This window comes from Aotus nancymaae, unplaced genomic scaffold, assembly GCF_030222135.1.
Source record: "Aotus nancymaae isolate 86718 unplaced genomic scaffold, 86718_ANA_hifiasm-v0.15.2.pri h1tg000073l, whole genome shotgun sequence".
Taxonomy (NCBI): Eukaryota; Metazoa; Chordata; class Mammalia; order Primates; family Aotidae; genus Aotus; species Aotus nancymaae.
The window spans coordinates 1,301,845-1,319,150 of NW_026988488.1; the positions used below are offsets into that span (position 1 = coordinate 1,301,845).

General features: G+C 39.0%; 1 protein-coding gene across 6 annotated transcripts in view; it reads right to left on the reverse strand.

Moving 5' to 3' along the window:
• The window catches only part of LOC105723014 (uncharacterized), a 164,216-nt gene that overhangs the window by 89,256 nt on the left and 57,654 nt on the right, over positions 1–17,306 (reverse strand). For 4 of the 6 annotated variants that reach the window (XR_010339186.1, XM_012460887.3, XM_064367717.1 and 1 more), the window contains exon 2: positions 7,869–7,973. The exons of the other annotated variants lie outside the window; for them this stretch is intronic. Coding sequence is in view for 3 of the 4 variants with exons in the window: in XM_012460887.3 (XP_012316310.2) it covers positions 7,869–7,973 (105 nt within the window). In the remaining variant the exon portion in view is untranslated. The remainder of the gene's footprint in view (positions 1–7,868; positions 7,974–17,306) is intronic. 6 annotated transcript variants of the gene reach the window in all.

Consider the following 17,306-nt stretch of genomic DNA (forward strand, 5'->3'; position numbering starts at 1 on the left):
GTGGTGGCACATGCCTGTAATCCCAGATATTCAGGAAGCTGAGGCAGGAGAATTGCTTGAACCCAGGAGGGGGAGGATGAAGTGAGCCAAGATTGTGACACTGCACTCTAGCCTGGGAGACAGAGTGGGAATCTGTCTCAAAAAAAAAAAAAAAAAAAAAAAAAACAGGCCTTAATGGATTCCATTGCTAAAGAGTTTCTATTTCTTTGCCCAGATCCATCAGAGAAATTCATATTGATAATGGCAACCACCGCTTCAGAAAAATTATTTCTTAATAAAACTTGGAATTCAAAATAACTCCTTGATACATAGGCTGTAGAATAGGTATTGTGTTAGCAGGCATAAAGCGACATTCACCTCTTTGTACACCTTCATTAAAGCTCTTGTGTGACCAAGTACATTGTCAATGAGCAATAATATATTCAAACAAATATTTTTCTCTAAGCAGAAGCCTCAATAGTAGGCTGAATGTAATCATAAACCATGTGGTAATCAGAAGTACTGTCATCCAGGCCTTATTGTTTCACTTATAAAGTACAAGTACAGTAGATTTATCATATTTTTAAGGGCTCTAGGATTTTTGGAATGGTAAATAAATGTTGGTTTGTTACTTCACCTTGCATTTTTAAGTTACGGAGATGGCCTCTTTTCTTAAATCTCATCCATCAAATTGTGCTAGCTTTCAACTTTTCTTCTGCTGCTTTCTCAACTCTCTCTGTTTTCATAAAATATGGGAAAGTTAAGGCCCTGCTCTGTGTTAGGCTTTGACTGGAGAGAATGTTGTGACTCATTTGATCTTCTATTCAGACCACTGAGATTTTTCCAGATCACCAATAAGGCGGTTTTGCTTTCTTACAACTCATGTGTTCATTGGAGTATCACTTATAATTTCCTTCCATAACTTTTTCTGTCCATGAACAAGTTGGTTAACTGTTTGGCACAGCATGCCTAGCTTTCACTCTATCTTGGCTTTTCATATGCCCTCCTTGCTAAGCTTAATCATTTCTAGCTTTTGATTTAAAGTGAGAGACATGAAGGTGGTCAACAAGACCTATACAGAAGGCACCACTTCCACTGACAGAGACGAAAATATCAAGTAAGCCAAAATACTTTGAGTAGATCTTCAGATAAAACACCAAAATTTGAGAGAGAGGAGACAAAGACACAGAGGCTGAAGAGGAAGAAAGCAGGGAACCCTATGCAGGGTTGCCAAACAGCAGAAATATTTCCTGGTCCTGGATGGCTCCTTAGGAAGGGGTAGGTGAAAGGATTGTGGGGCAGCTCACACTTGCTGTGGACACCTGGGAGTTTTGCTACAAGAGATGCCATGACCCTCATGGACATTTGAACTGGAAGGAGGATATTCCTGGAGAGAAAGCATAGGCAGAGCTCCAGCCTGCATGGAGCCCAGGGGCTTCTCCATTCCGGGAAGCTGCAGCAGTATGCTGCCACAGGTGCCCATCTCCCAAGGCTCCCTATCTTTCTCTGAGTAGATCTAACCCCAGTTGACCACTAGGCCAAGAGAAAGCAGGGTCTACTTCACTGCAGGACTGGAGTATGTCTGTTCTGCAGACCCTCTAGTCCACCAGTCCCTCCCAAGTTCTCTGCTTGGCCACTCCTGCAGGAGCATGTGCACAGCTTAGCCTGGGTGTTTGGCTAGCAACCACACATCTGACTGCTTTCCCAAAGGCTTGGGAGCACTTCAGATCCCCCACTACTACTGGTGCCCAACCCTGAGGAGTCAGAGTACAGAACTACGTGTCTGGTCCAAATGCGCCAAGGTTGCAATATGCAGCATCAAGTGCCAACTGAGATCTGTGACCAGTGCTTGAGGTGAGGAAGAGCCCTCACTCTCAGAATGCTGAGAGGGATGAGATACATGAATTCGTGGCCTGGCATGGGAGTGGGGTATACCTCCCTTTGCAGAGCTGGTCTGGGAAGGATATTACGTATCTGCCAGTCATGAGCTCTTCTTGAGAGAGCCCCAAGGCCAATACCTAACAAAGGAACTGTGGACATAGTGCCAGTGATAGAAGGGTGCTCCCTTAAGGCGTGGGAATGGAGCTGGTGAGAAGATCATGTATCTCCACCCCCACCATAGAGCACTGCTGTGAATATGCTGAAATACAAAAGAGCTGTGTGGCTAAGAGCCTATATTCCAGCCATTAAACTTAAGTGCCACCAACTGATGGCAGCCCAAATTACACCAAATATATTCTGCCATGATACATCTTGGATGAAACACAGGACAGGAATCTAGCCACAAATAAACACCATGTACAGAGCCCTCGACCCTTGAAACCATCCAGAGCCAACTAAGGCTTGGGAGGTGGGCACCCAGAGCCAACTGCCTTGGGAGACGAGCACCTGTGGCAGCATACTGCTGCAACTTATACTCAACTTACCTCACAGTTAAATTATCAGGGGAAATAAACTATGTGAAAACAAAAGCCCCATCCAATGACAGCAATTACCAAAGACAAAGGAACACTAACCGTCTCAGATAAGAAATAATTAGCACAAGAACTCTGGCAATTCAAAAAGCCAGAGTGTCCCCTCACCTCCAGATGAGCACACTACCTCACCAGCAATGGTTCCTAACCAGGTTGAAATGACTGAAATGACAGTCACAGAATTCAAAATCTGGATGGCAAAGGAACCTCATGAAGATTTACTAGAAAGTTGGAAGCTAATCCAAAGAATACAGTAAAATTATCCAAGAGTTGAAAGACAAAATAGTCATTTTAAGAAACAACCAAACTTAGAATTGAGTTTCTATAATTGTAACAGTCACAAAAAAAATCCTAATACAGTTGGAAGTATTAACAGCAGAATAGAGAAAGCTAAGAAAAGAATCTCATAGCTTGAAGATCAGTTCTTCAAATAAACTCAGCCAAAAATTTAAAAAAAAAAAGGAATTTTAAAAATGAATAAAAACATCTGAAAAATGTTGGACTATGTAAAGAGACCAAATCTACAGCTCACTGGTATCACGAGAAAGATGGGGAGTGAGAGAGTAAAAAATTTGGAAAACATATGTAAAACAGATTTGAGGAAAACTTCCCCAATATCACTAGAGATGCTGACATGCAAATTCAAGAAACACAGAGGACTCCTGTGAGACATTATAATAGATGACCATCTAAAAGGCACGTGATCATCTGATTTATCAAGGTCAACATGAAAAAAAAAACCTTAAAGGCAGCTAGGAAGAAGGGTCAAGTCATCTACAAAGGGAATCTCATCAGCAGACCTCTCACCAGAAACCTTACAAGCTAGAAAAGATTGGGTGTCTATTTTCAGCATTGTTAAGAAAAATAAATTCCAAACAGTAATTTCATATCCTGTCAAACTAAGCTTAACAAGTAAAGGAGAAATGAAATTCTTTTCAGATAAGCAAATGCTGAAGACATTTGCTACTACTAGACCAGCCTTATAAGAGCTCTTTAAGGGAGTGCTAAACATGGAAATGAAAGGATAATGCCTGCAAAACAAAACAAAACAAACAAACAAACAAAAACAAGCACATACCCCACACGGACTATAAAGTAACTATACAATCAAGTCTACAAACAGCCAGCTAACAACATGGTGACAGGATCAAAACCTCAAATATCAATACTAATCTTGAATGTAAATATTCTACACTCCCCACTTAAGAGGCATAGAGTAACAAGTTGGATAAAAATAGACAAGACCCAACATTCTTCTGTCATCAAGAGCCCCATCTCACATGTAACAACATAAACAAGCTCAAAGTAAAATGATAGAAAATGATCTACCCTACAAACAGAAAACAAAAACAAATCAGGAGCCACTATGCTTATATCAGATAAAACAGACTTTAAACCAACAACAACCATAAAAGATGAAGAATGGCATTACATAATGACAAAGGGTTCAATTCAGCAAGAAGACTTAACTGTCTTAAACACACATGTACCCATGATTGAAGCAACCAGATTCATAAAATAAATGCTTCTTGACATATGGAAAGGCTCAGCCAACCACACAATAATAGTGAAGAATTTAAATAGCCCACTGGCAGTGTTAGACAAATCATCGAGGCAGAAAACTTACAAAGAAGTACAGGACTTTTACTCAATATGTGACCTATTGAACCTAACAGACATCAACTAACATCAACAGACATCATTTTTTTTACCAATTTTACCATGATAAAAACCCTTAATAAACTAGGCATCACAGAAACATACCTGAAAATTATGTTTTCCATATAGGACAAACCCACTGCCAATATTATAATAAATGGGCAAAAGCTGAAATCATACCCCTTGAAAGCCAGAACAAGACAAAACTGGAACAAGATTCTTACCCTCACCACTCCTATTCAACATAGTACTGGAAGTCCTCACTAGAGCAATCAAACAAGAGAAAGAAATAAGAGGCATCCAAATAGGAAAAGACGTTAACTCTCTCTCTTTGCTGATGATATGATTATATACCTAGAAAACCCTAAAGATTCTGCCGAAAGGCTCCTAGAACCACAAAATGACTTCAGGAGGGTTTCAATATACAAAATTAATGCACAAAAATCAGTACCATTACTATGTAATAATAGTATTCTAGCTGAAAGTCAATTCAAGAATGTCAATTCAATCCCATTTACAAAAGCCACAAAAAAAATAAAATACCTATGAATACAGCTAACCAAGGAGGCACAGAAAGATTACTACAAGAAGAATTACAAAACACTGCAGAAAGAAATTAGGTATGACATAAATGAATAAAGATTCCATGCTCATGTTTGGAAGATTTAATATTGTTAAAATGAGTAACTGACAGATTCAATGCTACTCCTATTAAACTACCGACATCATTTTTCACAGAATTAGAAAAAAAAAAACTTCAAAAATTAATTTGGAACCAAATACAGAATCTGGATAACCAGAGCAACCCTAAGCAAAAAAAAAAAAAAAAAAAAAAAGAAGCACATTTTCTGACTTCAAACCGTACTACAAGGCACAGTAATCAAAACAGCATTGTACTAGTACAAAAAAAAAAAACACACAAAAACAAAAACAAAAAAACAAAAAACTCATACACCAAGGGAAGAGAAAACAGAACCCAGAAGTAAAGGCTCAAACCTACCACCATCTAGTCTTCAACTAACTTAAGAAAAACAAGCAATAGGAAAATGACTCCCTATTCAATAAATGGTGCTGTGAGAACTGGCTATCCATATGCAGAAAAATGAAACTGGACCATTACCTACCACTGCATATAAAAATTAGCTTGAGAAGGATTAAGGACTTAAATGTAAGACTTCAACTTATGAAAATCCTGGAAGAAAACCTAGAAAATGACCTTTTTGATACTGGCCTTGGCAACAAATTTATGGTTAAGTCCTCAAAATAAATTGCAACAAAAATAAAGAGCTTCTGCATAGCAAAAGAAACTATCAATGAAGTAAACAGACAGCCTATAGAAAGGGGGAAAATACTCCCAAACTATGTACCCAGCAAAGGTCTAATATGCAGAATCTATAAAGAAATTAAACAGATCAATAAGCAAAAAATCACCCCATTTAAAATTGGGTAAAGGACTTAAACAGATATTTCTCAAAAGAAGACACACAATTGGCAAACAAACATATGAAAATATGTCATCACTAATCATCAGAGAAATGCAAATCAAACCACAATGATATGCCATCTCAAACCAGTCAGAACTTTTCTTGTGTGAAAAACTAAAAACATAATATGTTGGCAAGGCTGTTGAGAAACGGGGACACATACATTTTTGGTGAAAATGTAAATTAATTTAGCCATTGTGGAGAGCACATTGGAGATTTCTCAAACACCTAAGATTTATGCTACCATTCCACTCAGCAATCACATTACTGGGTATATATCCAAAGGGAAATAAATCATTTTACCTAAAGGATGCATGTACCTGTATGCTCATCACAGCTCTATCCACAACAGCAGAAACATGGAGTCAACCCAGATCCTCATCAATGGTGGATTGTATAAGAAAATCAGAATACATATACACCATGAAATACTACATAGTCTTAAGAAAATGAAATAATTTCCTTTGCAGCAACATGGATGCGACGAGAGGCCATTATCCTAAACAAACCAATGCAGAAACAGAAAACTAAGTAATGTTATTACTTATAATTTATAAGTGAGAGCTAAACATTGGGTACACAAGGACCTAAAGATGGGAACAGTAAACACTGGGGACTACTAGGTTGTGAGAGAAGGGGGATGGGGATGGCTGAATAACTACCTATTGGATAGTATACTCTCTACCTTGGTGATGAGTTCCGTCATATCCCAAAGCTCAGCATCATGCAATAAACCTTTGTAATACACCTGCACATATTCTTACTGATTCTAAAATAAAAATTGAAAAAAATAATAATTATCCTCCTTTTTGTATTAACTACGATTATTATTATTTCAAATGACAGGAAACCTAATCACAAGTGAGCTAAGTAAATATATATATATATATATTTTGAGACAGAGTCTTGCTCTGTTGCCCAGACTGGAGTGCAGTGGCACAATCTTAGCTCACTGCAACCTCCGCATCACAGGTTCAAGTAATTCTTGTGCCTCAGCCTCCCAAGTAGTTGGGACCACAGGCACATGCTACCATGCCAGGCTAATTTTTGTATTTTTAGTAGAGACAAGGTTTCACCACGTTGGCCAGGCTGGTCTTGAACTGCTGACCTCAAGTGATCCACATGCCTCAGCCTCCCAAAGTGCTGGGATTACAGGTGTGAGCCCCCTCACCCGACCAAAAAGATCAAATTTTGTCTCCCTTAACTGCAAAGTCCCAGGGAAGACTTGCCTCTGTCATGGCTTGATCAAAGAGATAAAGTGATTACATTTAAAACAAATTGAGAATAAGATTAGCAGTTATGGTACAAGTTTGAAATTGTATGTCACATGTCAGGTCTTGAGTTTCCAAAGATTTGCCCTTTACTAACATAGGGAACTCTGGACATTCTTACTGTTCCATGGAATCTTATCTGCAGGCCAAAGTCAGTTAATTATTATCTTGTATGGTTCACATCTCATTTACTGCAAATAACTCACAAATCTATCTTATCATGTCCTCTTTACAAATTGGCATTGGCAGAAATATGGATAAATATCCTCATTCTGAGTGAACACACTATGGCTGTCCAGTTGAACAAATAATCCTTGTAGCCAATTTGAACAGGGTGCCATCTCTCTGAGGTATGCTAACATTCTGATATAATATTTATAGATAAGAAAAATTTCAAATCGAACTGATGGATTTGCTTTTTTTTTTTGAGGATAAAATTTTGAAAACTGGGGGACTTCCACCAAGATGGCTGAAAAGGAACAGGTCCAGAGCACAGTTCCCAGCGAGAGTGACGAGGAAGGCAAGTGATCTCCACATTTCCAACTGAAGGACAAGGTTCATCTCAGTGGTACAGGTTGGACAGTGAGTGTAGCCCAAGGAGGGCAAACTGAGGAAGGGTGGGGCGCTGCCTCACCTGAAAAGGGCAAGGGGCCAGAGACCCTCCCCCCACCAAAGGGAGGCCATCAGGGACTATTCCAGGCACTCCAGAACTTCAGCTAAGATACCGTGCTTTTCCCACAGGCTTTAAAATCTACAGACCAGGAGATTCCTGCTGGTGCCAACAATACCAGCACCGCAGGTTTTCAGCACAAAACTGGGTGGCTGTTATAGCTGGCACCTCGAGTTTACAGCACAAAACTGGGCTGCTGTTTTAGCCCATGCCTGGAATGCCTGTGAGATATAACTGCCCATTCCCCTAAAAAAGGGGGCTGAAGACAGGAAGCCAAGTGACCTGACTTGGTGGGTCCCACCCCCACAAAGACCAGCAATTTGAAACTCACTTGCTTGAGATTTGCAGTCAGCACAACAGTTTGAGCTCGATCTGGGAAGGTTGAACTTGGTGGGCGGAGGGGTGTCCATCATTACCGAGGCGGTTCTAACCTTGCCTGTGTAAACAAAATCCCAGGAAGTTTACACAGCAGCAGGGCGGAGCTCGTGACAGCACAGCAACACCTCTGCAGGCAGACTGTGACTCTACTCCCTCCTTGCTGGGCAGGGCATCTCTGAAAAATGTCAGCAGCCTGTCAGGGATTTATAAATAAAGCCCCACATTCCCAGTACAGAGCACCTGGGAAAAGGGGCGGTTGTGAGTTCTGCTGCAGCAGGCTTAAACGTCCCTGTCCAGTAGCTCCAAAGGGAGATACAGAGCTCCCAGCACTGTACTTGAGCTCTGATAAAAAACAGACTACCTCCTCAAGTGGCTCCCTGACCCCCACATATCCAAAGAGGCACCTCGTACAGGAGAGCTCTGGCTGACATCTGGTGGGTACCCTTTTGAAACAAAGCTACCAGAGGAAGGAACAGAAAGCAATCCATGCTGTTTTGCAGCCCCTGTGGGTGATTCCCAGGCAAGCAGGGTCTGGAGTGGACTTCAGGCAGTCCTGCAGCAGAGAGGCCTGTCAGAAGGAAAACTAAAAAACAGAAAGAAATGGCTTCAACATCAAGAGAAAGGAAGTCCACTCAGAGACCCCATCCAAAAGTCACCAACTTAAATACCAAAGGTAGATAAATCCACAAAGATGGAAAGAAACCAGTGAAAAAAAGATGAAATCACCAAAAACCAGAATGCCTCTCCTCATCCAAGGGATCACAACTCCTCACCAGCAAGGTAACAAAACTGGATGGAGAATGAGTTTGATGAACTGACAGAAGCAGGCTTCAGAAGGTGGGTAATAACAAACTTCTCTGAGCTAAAGGAATATGTTCTAAACCAATGCAAAGAAACTAAGAACCATAAAAAAGGTTAGACGAAATGCTAAATAGAATAACCAGCTTAGAGGAGAACATAAACGACTTGATGGAGATGAAAAACACAGCACGAGAATTTCGTGAATCATACACAAGTTTCAATAGCAAAATCGATCAAGCAGAAGAAAGGATATCAGAGATTGGAGATCAATTCAATGAAATAAGATGAGAAGTCAAGATAAGAGAAAAAAAGATGAAAAGAAATGAATAAAAACTTCCAAGAAATATGGGATTATGTGAAAAGACCAAATCTACCTTTGATCAGTGTACCTGAATGGGACGGGGAGAACGAATTCAAGCTGGAAAACACTCTTTAGGATATTATCCAAGAGAACTTACCCAACCTAGCAAGGGAGGTCAACATTCAAATACAGAAAATACAGAAAATGCCACAAAGATATTCCTCAAGAAGAGCAACCCCAAGGCACATAATTGTCAGATTCACCAGGGTTGAAATGACAAAAAAAAAAAAAAAAAAAATGCTAAGGGCAGCTAGAGAGAAAGGTCAGGTTACCCACAAAGGGAAGCCCATCAGACTTACAGCAGATCTCTTGGCAGAAACCCTATGAGCCAGAAGAGAGTGGGGGCCAATACTCAACATCCATAAAGAAAAGAACTTTCAACCCAGAATTTCATATCCAGCCAAACTAAGCTTCATAAGTGAAGGAGAAATAAAATCCTTTACGAACAAGCAATTGCTGAGAGATTTTGTCACCACAAGGCCTGCCTTACAAGAGCTCCAGAAAAAAAAGCAATAAACATGGAAAGGAATAACCAGTACCAGTCACTGAAAAAATGTACCAAATGGTAAAGACCATCAACACAATGAAGGAACTGCATCAACTAATGGGCAAAACAACCAGCTAGTATCAAAATGATGGGATCAAATTCACACGTAACAACATTAACCTTAAATGTATATGGGCTAAATGCCCCAATCAAAAGACACAGTCTGGCAAATTGGATAAGAGTCAAGATCCATTGGTGTGCTGTATTCAGGAGACCTATCCCATGTGCAAAGACACAGATAGACTCAAAATAAAGAGATGGAGGAAGATTTACCAAGCAAATAGAGAGCAAAAGAAAAATAAAAAATAAAAACCCCCAAAACAATAATAAAACAAAAACAAAAAAAACAAAACCAAACAAACAAAAAGCAGGGGTTACAATCCTAGTCTCTGATAAAATGGACTTTAAACCAACAAAGATCAAAAGAGACAAAGAACAGCATTACATAATGGTAAAGGGATCAATGCAACAAGAAGAGCTAATGATCCTAAATATATATGCACCCAATACAGGAGCACCCAGGTACATAAAGTAAGTTCTTAACAACCTACAAAGAGACCTAGACTCCATATAATAATAGTGGGAGATTTTAACACTCCACTGTCTATATTAGAAAGATCAATGAGAGAAAAATTAACAAGGATATCCAGGACTTGAACTCAGATCTGGACCAAGTGGACCTAACAGACATCTACAGAAATCTCCATCCCAAATCCACAGAATATACATTCTTTTCAGTTCCACATTGCACTTACTCTAAAATTGACCACATAATTAGAAGTAAATCACTTCTCAGTAAATGCAAAAGAACAGAAATCATAACAAACAGTCTCTCAGACCACAGTGCAATCAAATTAGAACTCAGGATTAAGAAACTCACTCAAAACCACACAAGTACATGGAAACTGAACAATCTGCTCCTTAATGACCACTGGATAAATAACAAAACGCAGGGAGAAATAAAGTTGTTCTTTGAAACCAATGGGAATGAAGACACAATGTACCAGAATCTCTGGGACATATTTAAAGCGGTGTCTAGAGGGAAATTCATAGCACTAAATGCCCACAAGAGAAGTGAGGAAAGTTATAAAATTGACACCCTCTTGTCACAATTAAAAGAACTGGAGGAACAAGTTCAAGCAAATTCAAAAGCTAGCAGAAGACAAGAAATAACTAAGATTAGAGCAGAACTGAAGGAGACAGAGACTCAAAAAACCCTTCAAAAAAATCAATAAAATCAGAAGGTGGTTTTTTGAAAAGATTAACAAAATAGACTACTAGACAGACTAATAAAAAAGAAAAGAGAGAGGAATCAAATAGATGCAATAAAAAATATTAAAGGGGATATCACCACTGATCCCACAGAAATATAAACTACCAACAGAGATTACTACAAACACCTCTATGCACATAAACCAGTAAATCTAGAAGAAATGGATAAATTCCTGGACACTTACACCCTCCCAAGACTAAACCAGGATGAAGTTGAATCCCTGAATAGAACAATAACAAAGTCTGAAGTTGAGGCAGCAATTAATAGCTTACCAACCAAAAAAGTCCAGGTCCAGATGGGTTCACAGCCGAATTCTACCAGACGTACAAAGAAGAGTTGGTACCATTCCTTCTGAAACTATTTCAAACAATACAAAAAGAGGGAATCCTCCGTAACTCGTTTTATGAGATCAACATCATCCTGATACCAAAACCCGGCGGAGACACAACTAAAAAAGAAAATTTCAGGCCAATATCCATGATGAACATCAGTGCAAAAATATTCAATAAAATACTGGCAAAGCAAATGCAACAGCACATGAAAAAGACTATCCAGCACGATTAAATCAGCTTCATCCTGGGGATGCAAGGCTGGTTCAACATATGCAACTTTATAAATGTAATCAATTACGTAAACAGAACCAAAGACAAAAGTCACCTGATCATCTCATTAGATGCAGAGAAGGCCTTCGACAAAATTCAACAGCCCTTTATGCTAAAAACCCTCAATAAACTAGGTATTGATGGAATGTATCTCAAAATAATAAAAGTGACTTACAACAAACCAACAGCCAATATCATACTGAATGGGCAAAAACTGGAAGCATTCCCTTTGAAAACTGGCACTAGACAAGGATGCTCTCTCTCACCACTCCTATTCAACATAGTATTGGAAGTTCTGTCCAGAGCAATCAGGCAAGAAAAAGGAATAAAGGGTATTCAATTAGGAAAAGAGGAAGTCAAATTGTCTCTATTTGCAGATAACATTATTGTATTGTATATTTAGAAGACCCCATCATCTCAGCCCACATAGCCAGGGCAATCCTACACAAAAAGAACAATAAATGATGTTGGGAAAACTGGCTAGGCACGTGCAGAAAGCTGAAACTGGACCCATTCCCATAAAAACTCGAAGAAAACCTAGGCAATACCATTCAGGACATAGGCACAGGCAAGGACTTCATGACTAAAACACCAAAAGCAATGGCAACAGAAGCCAAAATAGACAAATGGGATCTAATTAAATTTAAGAGCGTCTACAGAGCAAAAGAAGCAATCATTAGAGTGAAGTGGCAACAAACAGAATGGGAAAAAATTTTTGCAAGCTACTTATCTGACAAAGGGCTAATATCCAGAACCTACAAAGAACTAAAACAAGTTTACAAGAAAAAAACAAACAACCCAATCAAAAACTGGGTGAAGGGTATCAACAGACATTTTTAAAAAGAAGACATTTATGTGGCCAACAAACATATAATTTTTTTTTAATTGGAAAGAGAATTTCCAAAATATGTTAAAACTTGCAGAAAAAGGGGCCGGGCGCAGTGGCTCACGCCTGTAATCTTAGCACTTTGGGAGGCCAAGACGGGTGGATCACGAGGTCAAGAGATTGAGACCATCCTGGTCAACGTGGTGAAACCCCGTCTCTACTAAAAATACAAAAAAAAATTAGCTGGGCAGGGTGGCGCGTACCTGTAATCCCAGCTACTCAGGAGGCTGAGGCAGGAGAATTGCCTGAACCCAGGAGGCGGAGGTTGCGGTGAGCCGAGATTGCACCATTGCACTTCAGCCTGGGTAACAAGAGCGAAACTCCGTCTCAAAAAAAAAAAAAAAAAAAAAAAAAAAAACTTGCAGAAAAAACAGATATGGTTGTGGTGCAAGCAGTAGTCATGAGTCAAGACCCCTATATCATCCTTATCAAACTTCCCAGACACCCAGACTCTTTTCTGAATTCTATGATGAGCATTGCTCTCAAGAGAAGCACCCTGTTAATTAGCAACGCATCTTAATGGTAGGAGGAGTCAGAAAGCACCTCATTTGTGGCTATAAGACAGACAAACAGACTGTCCACTAACTGATGAAAGTGGTAAAGAGAAAAATAAAATCAGATATATAGTTTATTACTTTACATTATATTGTATGATTTAGTTACAGTGGCATACCTTCAACTAACAGCATAAAAATAAATGTTTTTGTCCAGTTTGTCCTTGATTCAATAATTAGAATACATCTAACAATTGTACCTGTAGTGACAAATAAACATTGCATTTTTCCTTTTATACTAGGCCAAACTAGAAATATTTCATTTCCAATTGATACTGACAGAACAAGCTTAATAAGTTACATTAATAATTTATATTCCAAAATTTATTTTACATAGTGTTCTGTATATAAAATGTTGTCAAATGTCTCTGTACCTTGTCTCAGTGATTAGCTTTGCAAGGATAAAGATATAAAATTCTCAGAGGATTATGAAATACCACAGAAAATTGAAGATTAATTTCAAACTGTAACTTGAAACATTATTTGATATCGTCTTTTTATGTCATCAGAGCAGCTGTGTGGCACTTAGAATCTGTGAATCTGGGGGAGGGATAGCACAATGATTGTGGAAATTTGCATTGCAAATCAGTGCTGCCCTGTCACAGCAGGAAGCAGCACCAGGCAGAACTCAGAACTCAGCTTGTGTCCACAGAGAAAGAAATTACACCAGCTCTAGAAATCACAGATCCCAGCAGTAGGAACCTGAGTTCCAGCAAGCCTCTCACCATGGGACGAAATGCTCTGGAGCCCTTAATAAACTTGAAAGGCAGTCTAGGCCACAATAATTGCAATTCTTGGGCAAGTCTTGGTTCTGTGCTTGTCTCAGAGCCAGTGGACTTGAGAGGAATACAACCTAGTGAGACACCACTTGGGTTGCCATTGGAATGCTTGTGCCACCCCTACCCTAATCCCAGGAAGCACAAATAGCAGCTCCAGGAGAAACTCATTCTCTCTGCTTGAGGAAAGGAGAAGGAAGAGTAAAGAGGACTTTGTCTTGCAACTTGGATACCAGCTCAGCCATAATAGGACAGGGTACCAAGTAGAGTCCTGAGGTCCTAGCTTGTGGAGGACATTTTTAGACACATGCTAGGCTAGAAGGCAACCCACTGTCTTAGATAGACCTAGTTTGGGCAGGATTCATCACTTTCTGACTAAAGAGCTCTTGCGCTTTGACTAATCAGCAATGATATTCAGGCAATACTTGCTATGGGCCTTGGGTGAGACTTAGAGACATGCTGGCTTCAGGTGTATCCCAGTACACTCCCAGCTGTGGTGGTTACAGGGAGAGACTCCTGCTTGAGAAAAGGAGATGGAAGAGAAAAGGGGACTTTGTCTTGCAGCATAGGTACAAGACAAAGTGCCTTGGGGCCATGAACTTGAAGATCAAGCAGAGGCTTGGGGTCTCCAATTTCAGACCTTGGCTCTTGGATAACATTTCTGGACCTGCCTCTGGCCAAAGGGGAGTCCACTGCCTTGAATGGAGAATTCCAGGCCTGGTAGCACTCATCACAAGCTGAAGGACTTTGGGCCTTTGAGCCTTTTTGGTGCCAGTTCAGCTGCAGTAGAAAGAACACTGGCTAGATTCATACTTTCTTATTGTAGGACTTGGCTCCCTAATGGCATCTCTGGACCTGACTGGGGCTGCAGGGAACTTGCCAACCTGAATGGAAAGACAAGCCTGGCTGGCTTTGCAACCTTGTGATTGCAGAGACCTAGGACCTTGTGTGAACAAGGCGGTGGTTACCCCATGCCTTGAGAGAGTCCAAGTACCATGCTGGCTTCAGGTATGATCCATCACAGTCCCAGTGACTGGGGCCACAGTAGTGTTTGTGTCACCCCTCACCCAGTCCAGGTGGCTAATCACACACACACACACACACACACACACACAGAGAGAGAGATAGAGAGAGAGAGAGACAGAGAGAGAGAGAGACAGAGAGAGAGAGAGACAGCTCTATTTGTTTGTGAGAAAGTAAGGGAAGAGAACAAGAGTCCATGCCTGGTAATCCAGAGAATTCTTCTGAATATTATCTAAGAATACCAAGGCAATACCTCTTCAAGTCTATAAGACCCACAGCTTAACTGGGCTTGGGGTGCCTCCTAATGTAGATATGGCTGCAGAAAACAAAAACTTAGATAACAACACCCAAGTCCGTTTGAATACCTGAAAAGCCTTCCCAAGAAGGATGGGTACAAACAAGCCCACACTGTAAAGACTACAATAAATACTTAACTCTTTATTATCCAGACACTGATTAACATCCATACAACCATCCAGGAAAATATGACCTCACCAAATGCACTAAATAAAGGACCAAGAACTAATCCTGCAGAGACAGAGATATGTTACCTTTCAGACAGAGATTTCAAAATAGCTGTTTTGAGGATTCTCAACTAAATTCAAGATAACACAGAGAAGAAATTAACAATACTAATAGATAAATTTGAGAGAGATTAAAATAATTAAATAGAATTAAGCAGAATTTTGAGTTGAAAAAATATCATTGACATACCGAAGGATATATCAGAGTCTCTCACCAGCAGAACTGAACAAGGAGAAAGAAAAATTTAGTGAGCTTCAAGATAGGCTATTTGAAAATAAAGTCAGGGAGAAAATAAAAAAAGAATAGAAAAGAAGAAGCAAGCCTATAAGATCTAAAAAATAGCCTCAAAAAAGCAATTCTAAGAGTTATTGGCATTAAGGAGGTCATAGAGAAAGAGTTAGGGGTAGAAAGTTTACGCAAAGATATAATAAGAGATAACTTCCCAAAACTAGAGAAAAAGATCAACATTCAAGTGCAAGGTTACAGAACACCAAGCAGATTTAATGCAAAGAAGACTACATCAAGGCATTTAATAATCAAACTCCCAAAAATCAAGGATAAAAAAAGCATCCTAAAGGCAGCAAGATAAAAGAAACAAGTAATATACAAAAACAAGTAATGAACAATGCAGCTCCAATACTTCTGGCAGTAGACTTTTCAGTGAAAACCTTATAGGCTAAGAGAGTGGCATGACATATGTAATGTGCTGAAGGAAAACAAACAAACAAAAAAACCCCTTTTACCCAAAAACATTTTATCCACCAAGGTCAAACATGAAGGAGAAATACTGTCCCAGCCATAGAAACTAGAAGGATTTCATTAACACCAAACTTGTCCTACAAGAAATGCTGAAGAGGTTTTCATTCTGAAACAGAACAAAATTAATGAGCAATCAGAAATCACCTGACAGTGTAAAACTCACTGGTAATAGTAGGTACACAGAAAAATACAGAATATTGTAACACTGTAATTATGGTGTGTAAACTACTTACATCTTAGTAGAAAGACTAAAATATCAAAAATAATAAACACAACAACATTTCAAGAGAGTCAGTACAGCAAGATATAAATGAAAACAACACAAAGTTAACAAGCGGAAGAAAAATGTTAAAGAATAGAGTTTTTATTAATTTTCTTTTTGCTTGTTTGTTTGCTTGTTTGTTCACGCAATCAGTGTTAAGTTGTCATCAGTTTAAAGTAACAGGTTATAAGACACTATTATAAGGTAACCTTAAATTAGAAAAAACATATGATACATAAAAAAGCAAGAAATTAAAATAAATCACCAAAGAAAATCACTTTCACTAAAGAAAGACAGGAAGGAGGGAAAGAAGGTAAAGAGGACCACAAAACAACCAGAAACAAATAACAAAATGACAAGAGTAAGTCCTGACTTATCAATAACAACATTGACTGCAAATGTGCTCATGTTTTCAATCAAAATATATGGAGTGGTTAAATGGAAAAATAAACAAGACCCAATGATCCCTTGCCTACAAGAAACATACTTTACATATAAAATACACAGAGACTGAAAATAAAGGGATGAAAAATATTCCATGGCAATGGAAACCAAAAAAGAGCACAAATTGCCATACTTAGACAAAATAGATTTTAAGACAAAAACTATAAGAGACAAAGAAGGTCACTCTACAATGAGAAAAGGGTCAATTAATTCAGTAAGAGGATATAAGAATTATAAATATACATGCACCCAACACAGGAGCACCTGGTTATATAAGGGAAATATTATTAGGCCTAAAGAGAGATAGACTCCAATACAATAGCTGGAGATTTCAACAGCTTATTTTCAGCATTGTGTCATAAAGTCAGAAAATCAATGAAAAAATATTGGACTTAATCTGCACCACAGACTAAATAGACTTAATAGATATATACAGAACACTTGATCCAACGGCTACAGAAAACACATTCTTCTCCTCAGCACATGTATCATTCTCAAGTATAGAACATACGTTAGGTCACAAAACAATTCTTAAAGTATACAAAAAATTAAAATTATATCAAGTATCTTCTCCGACC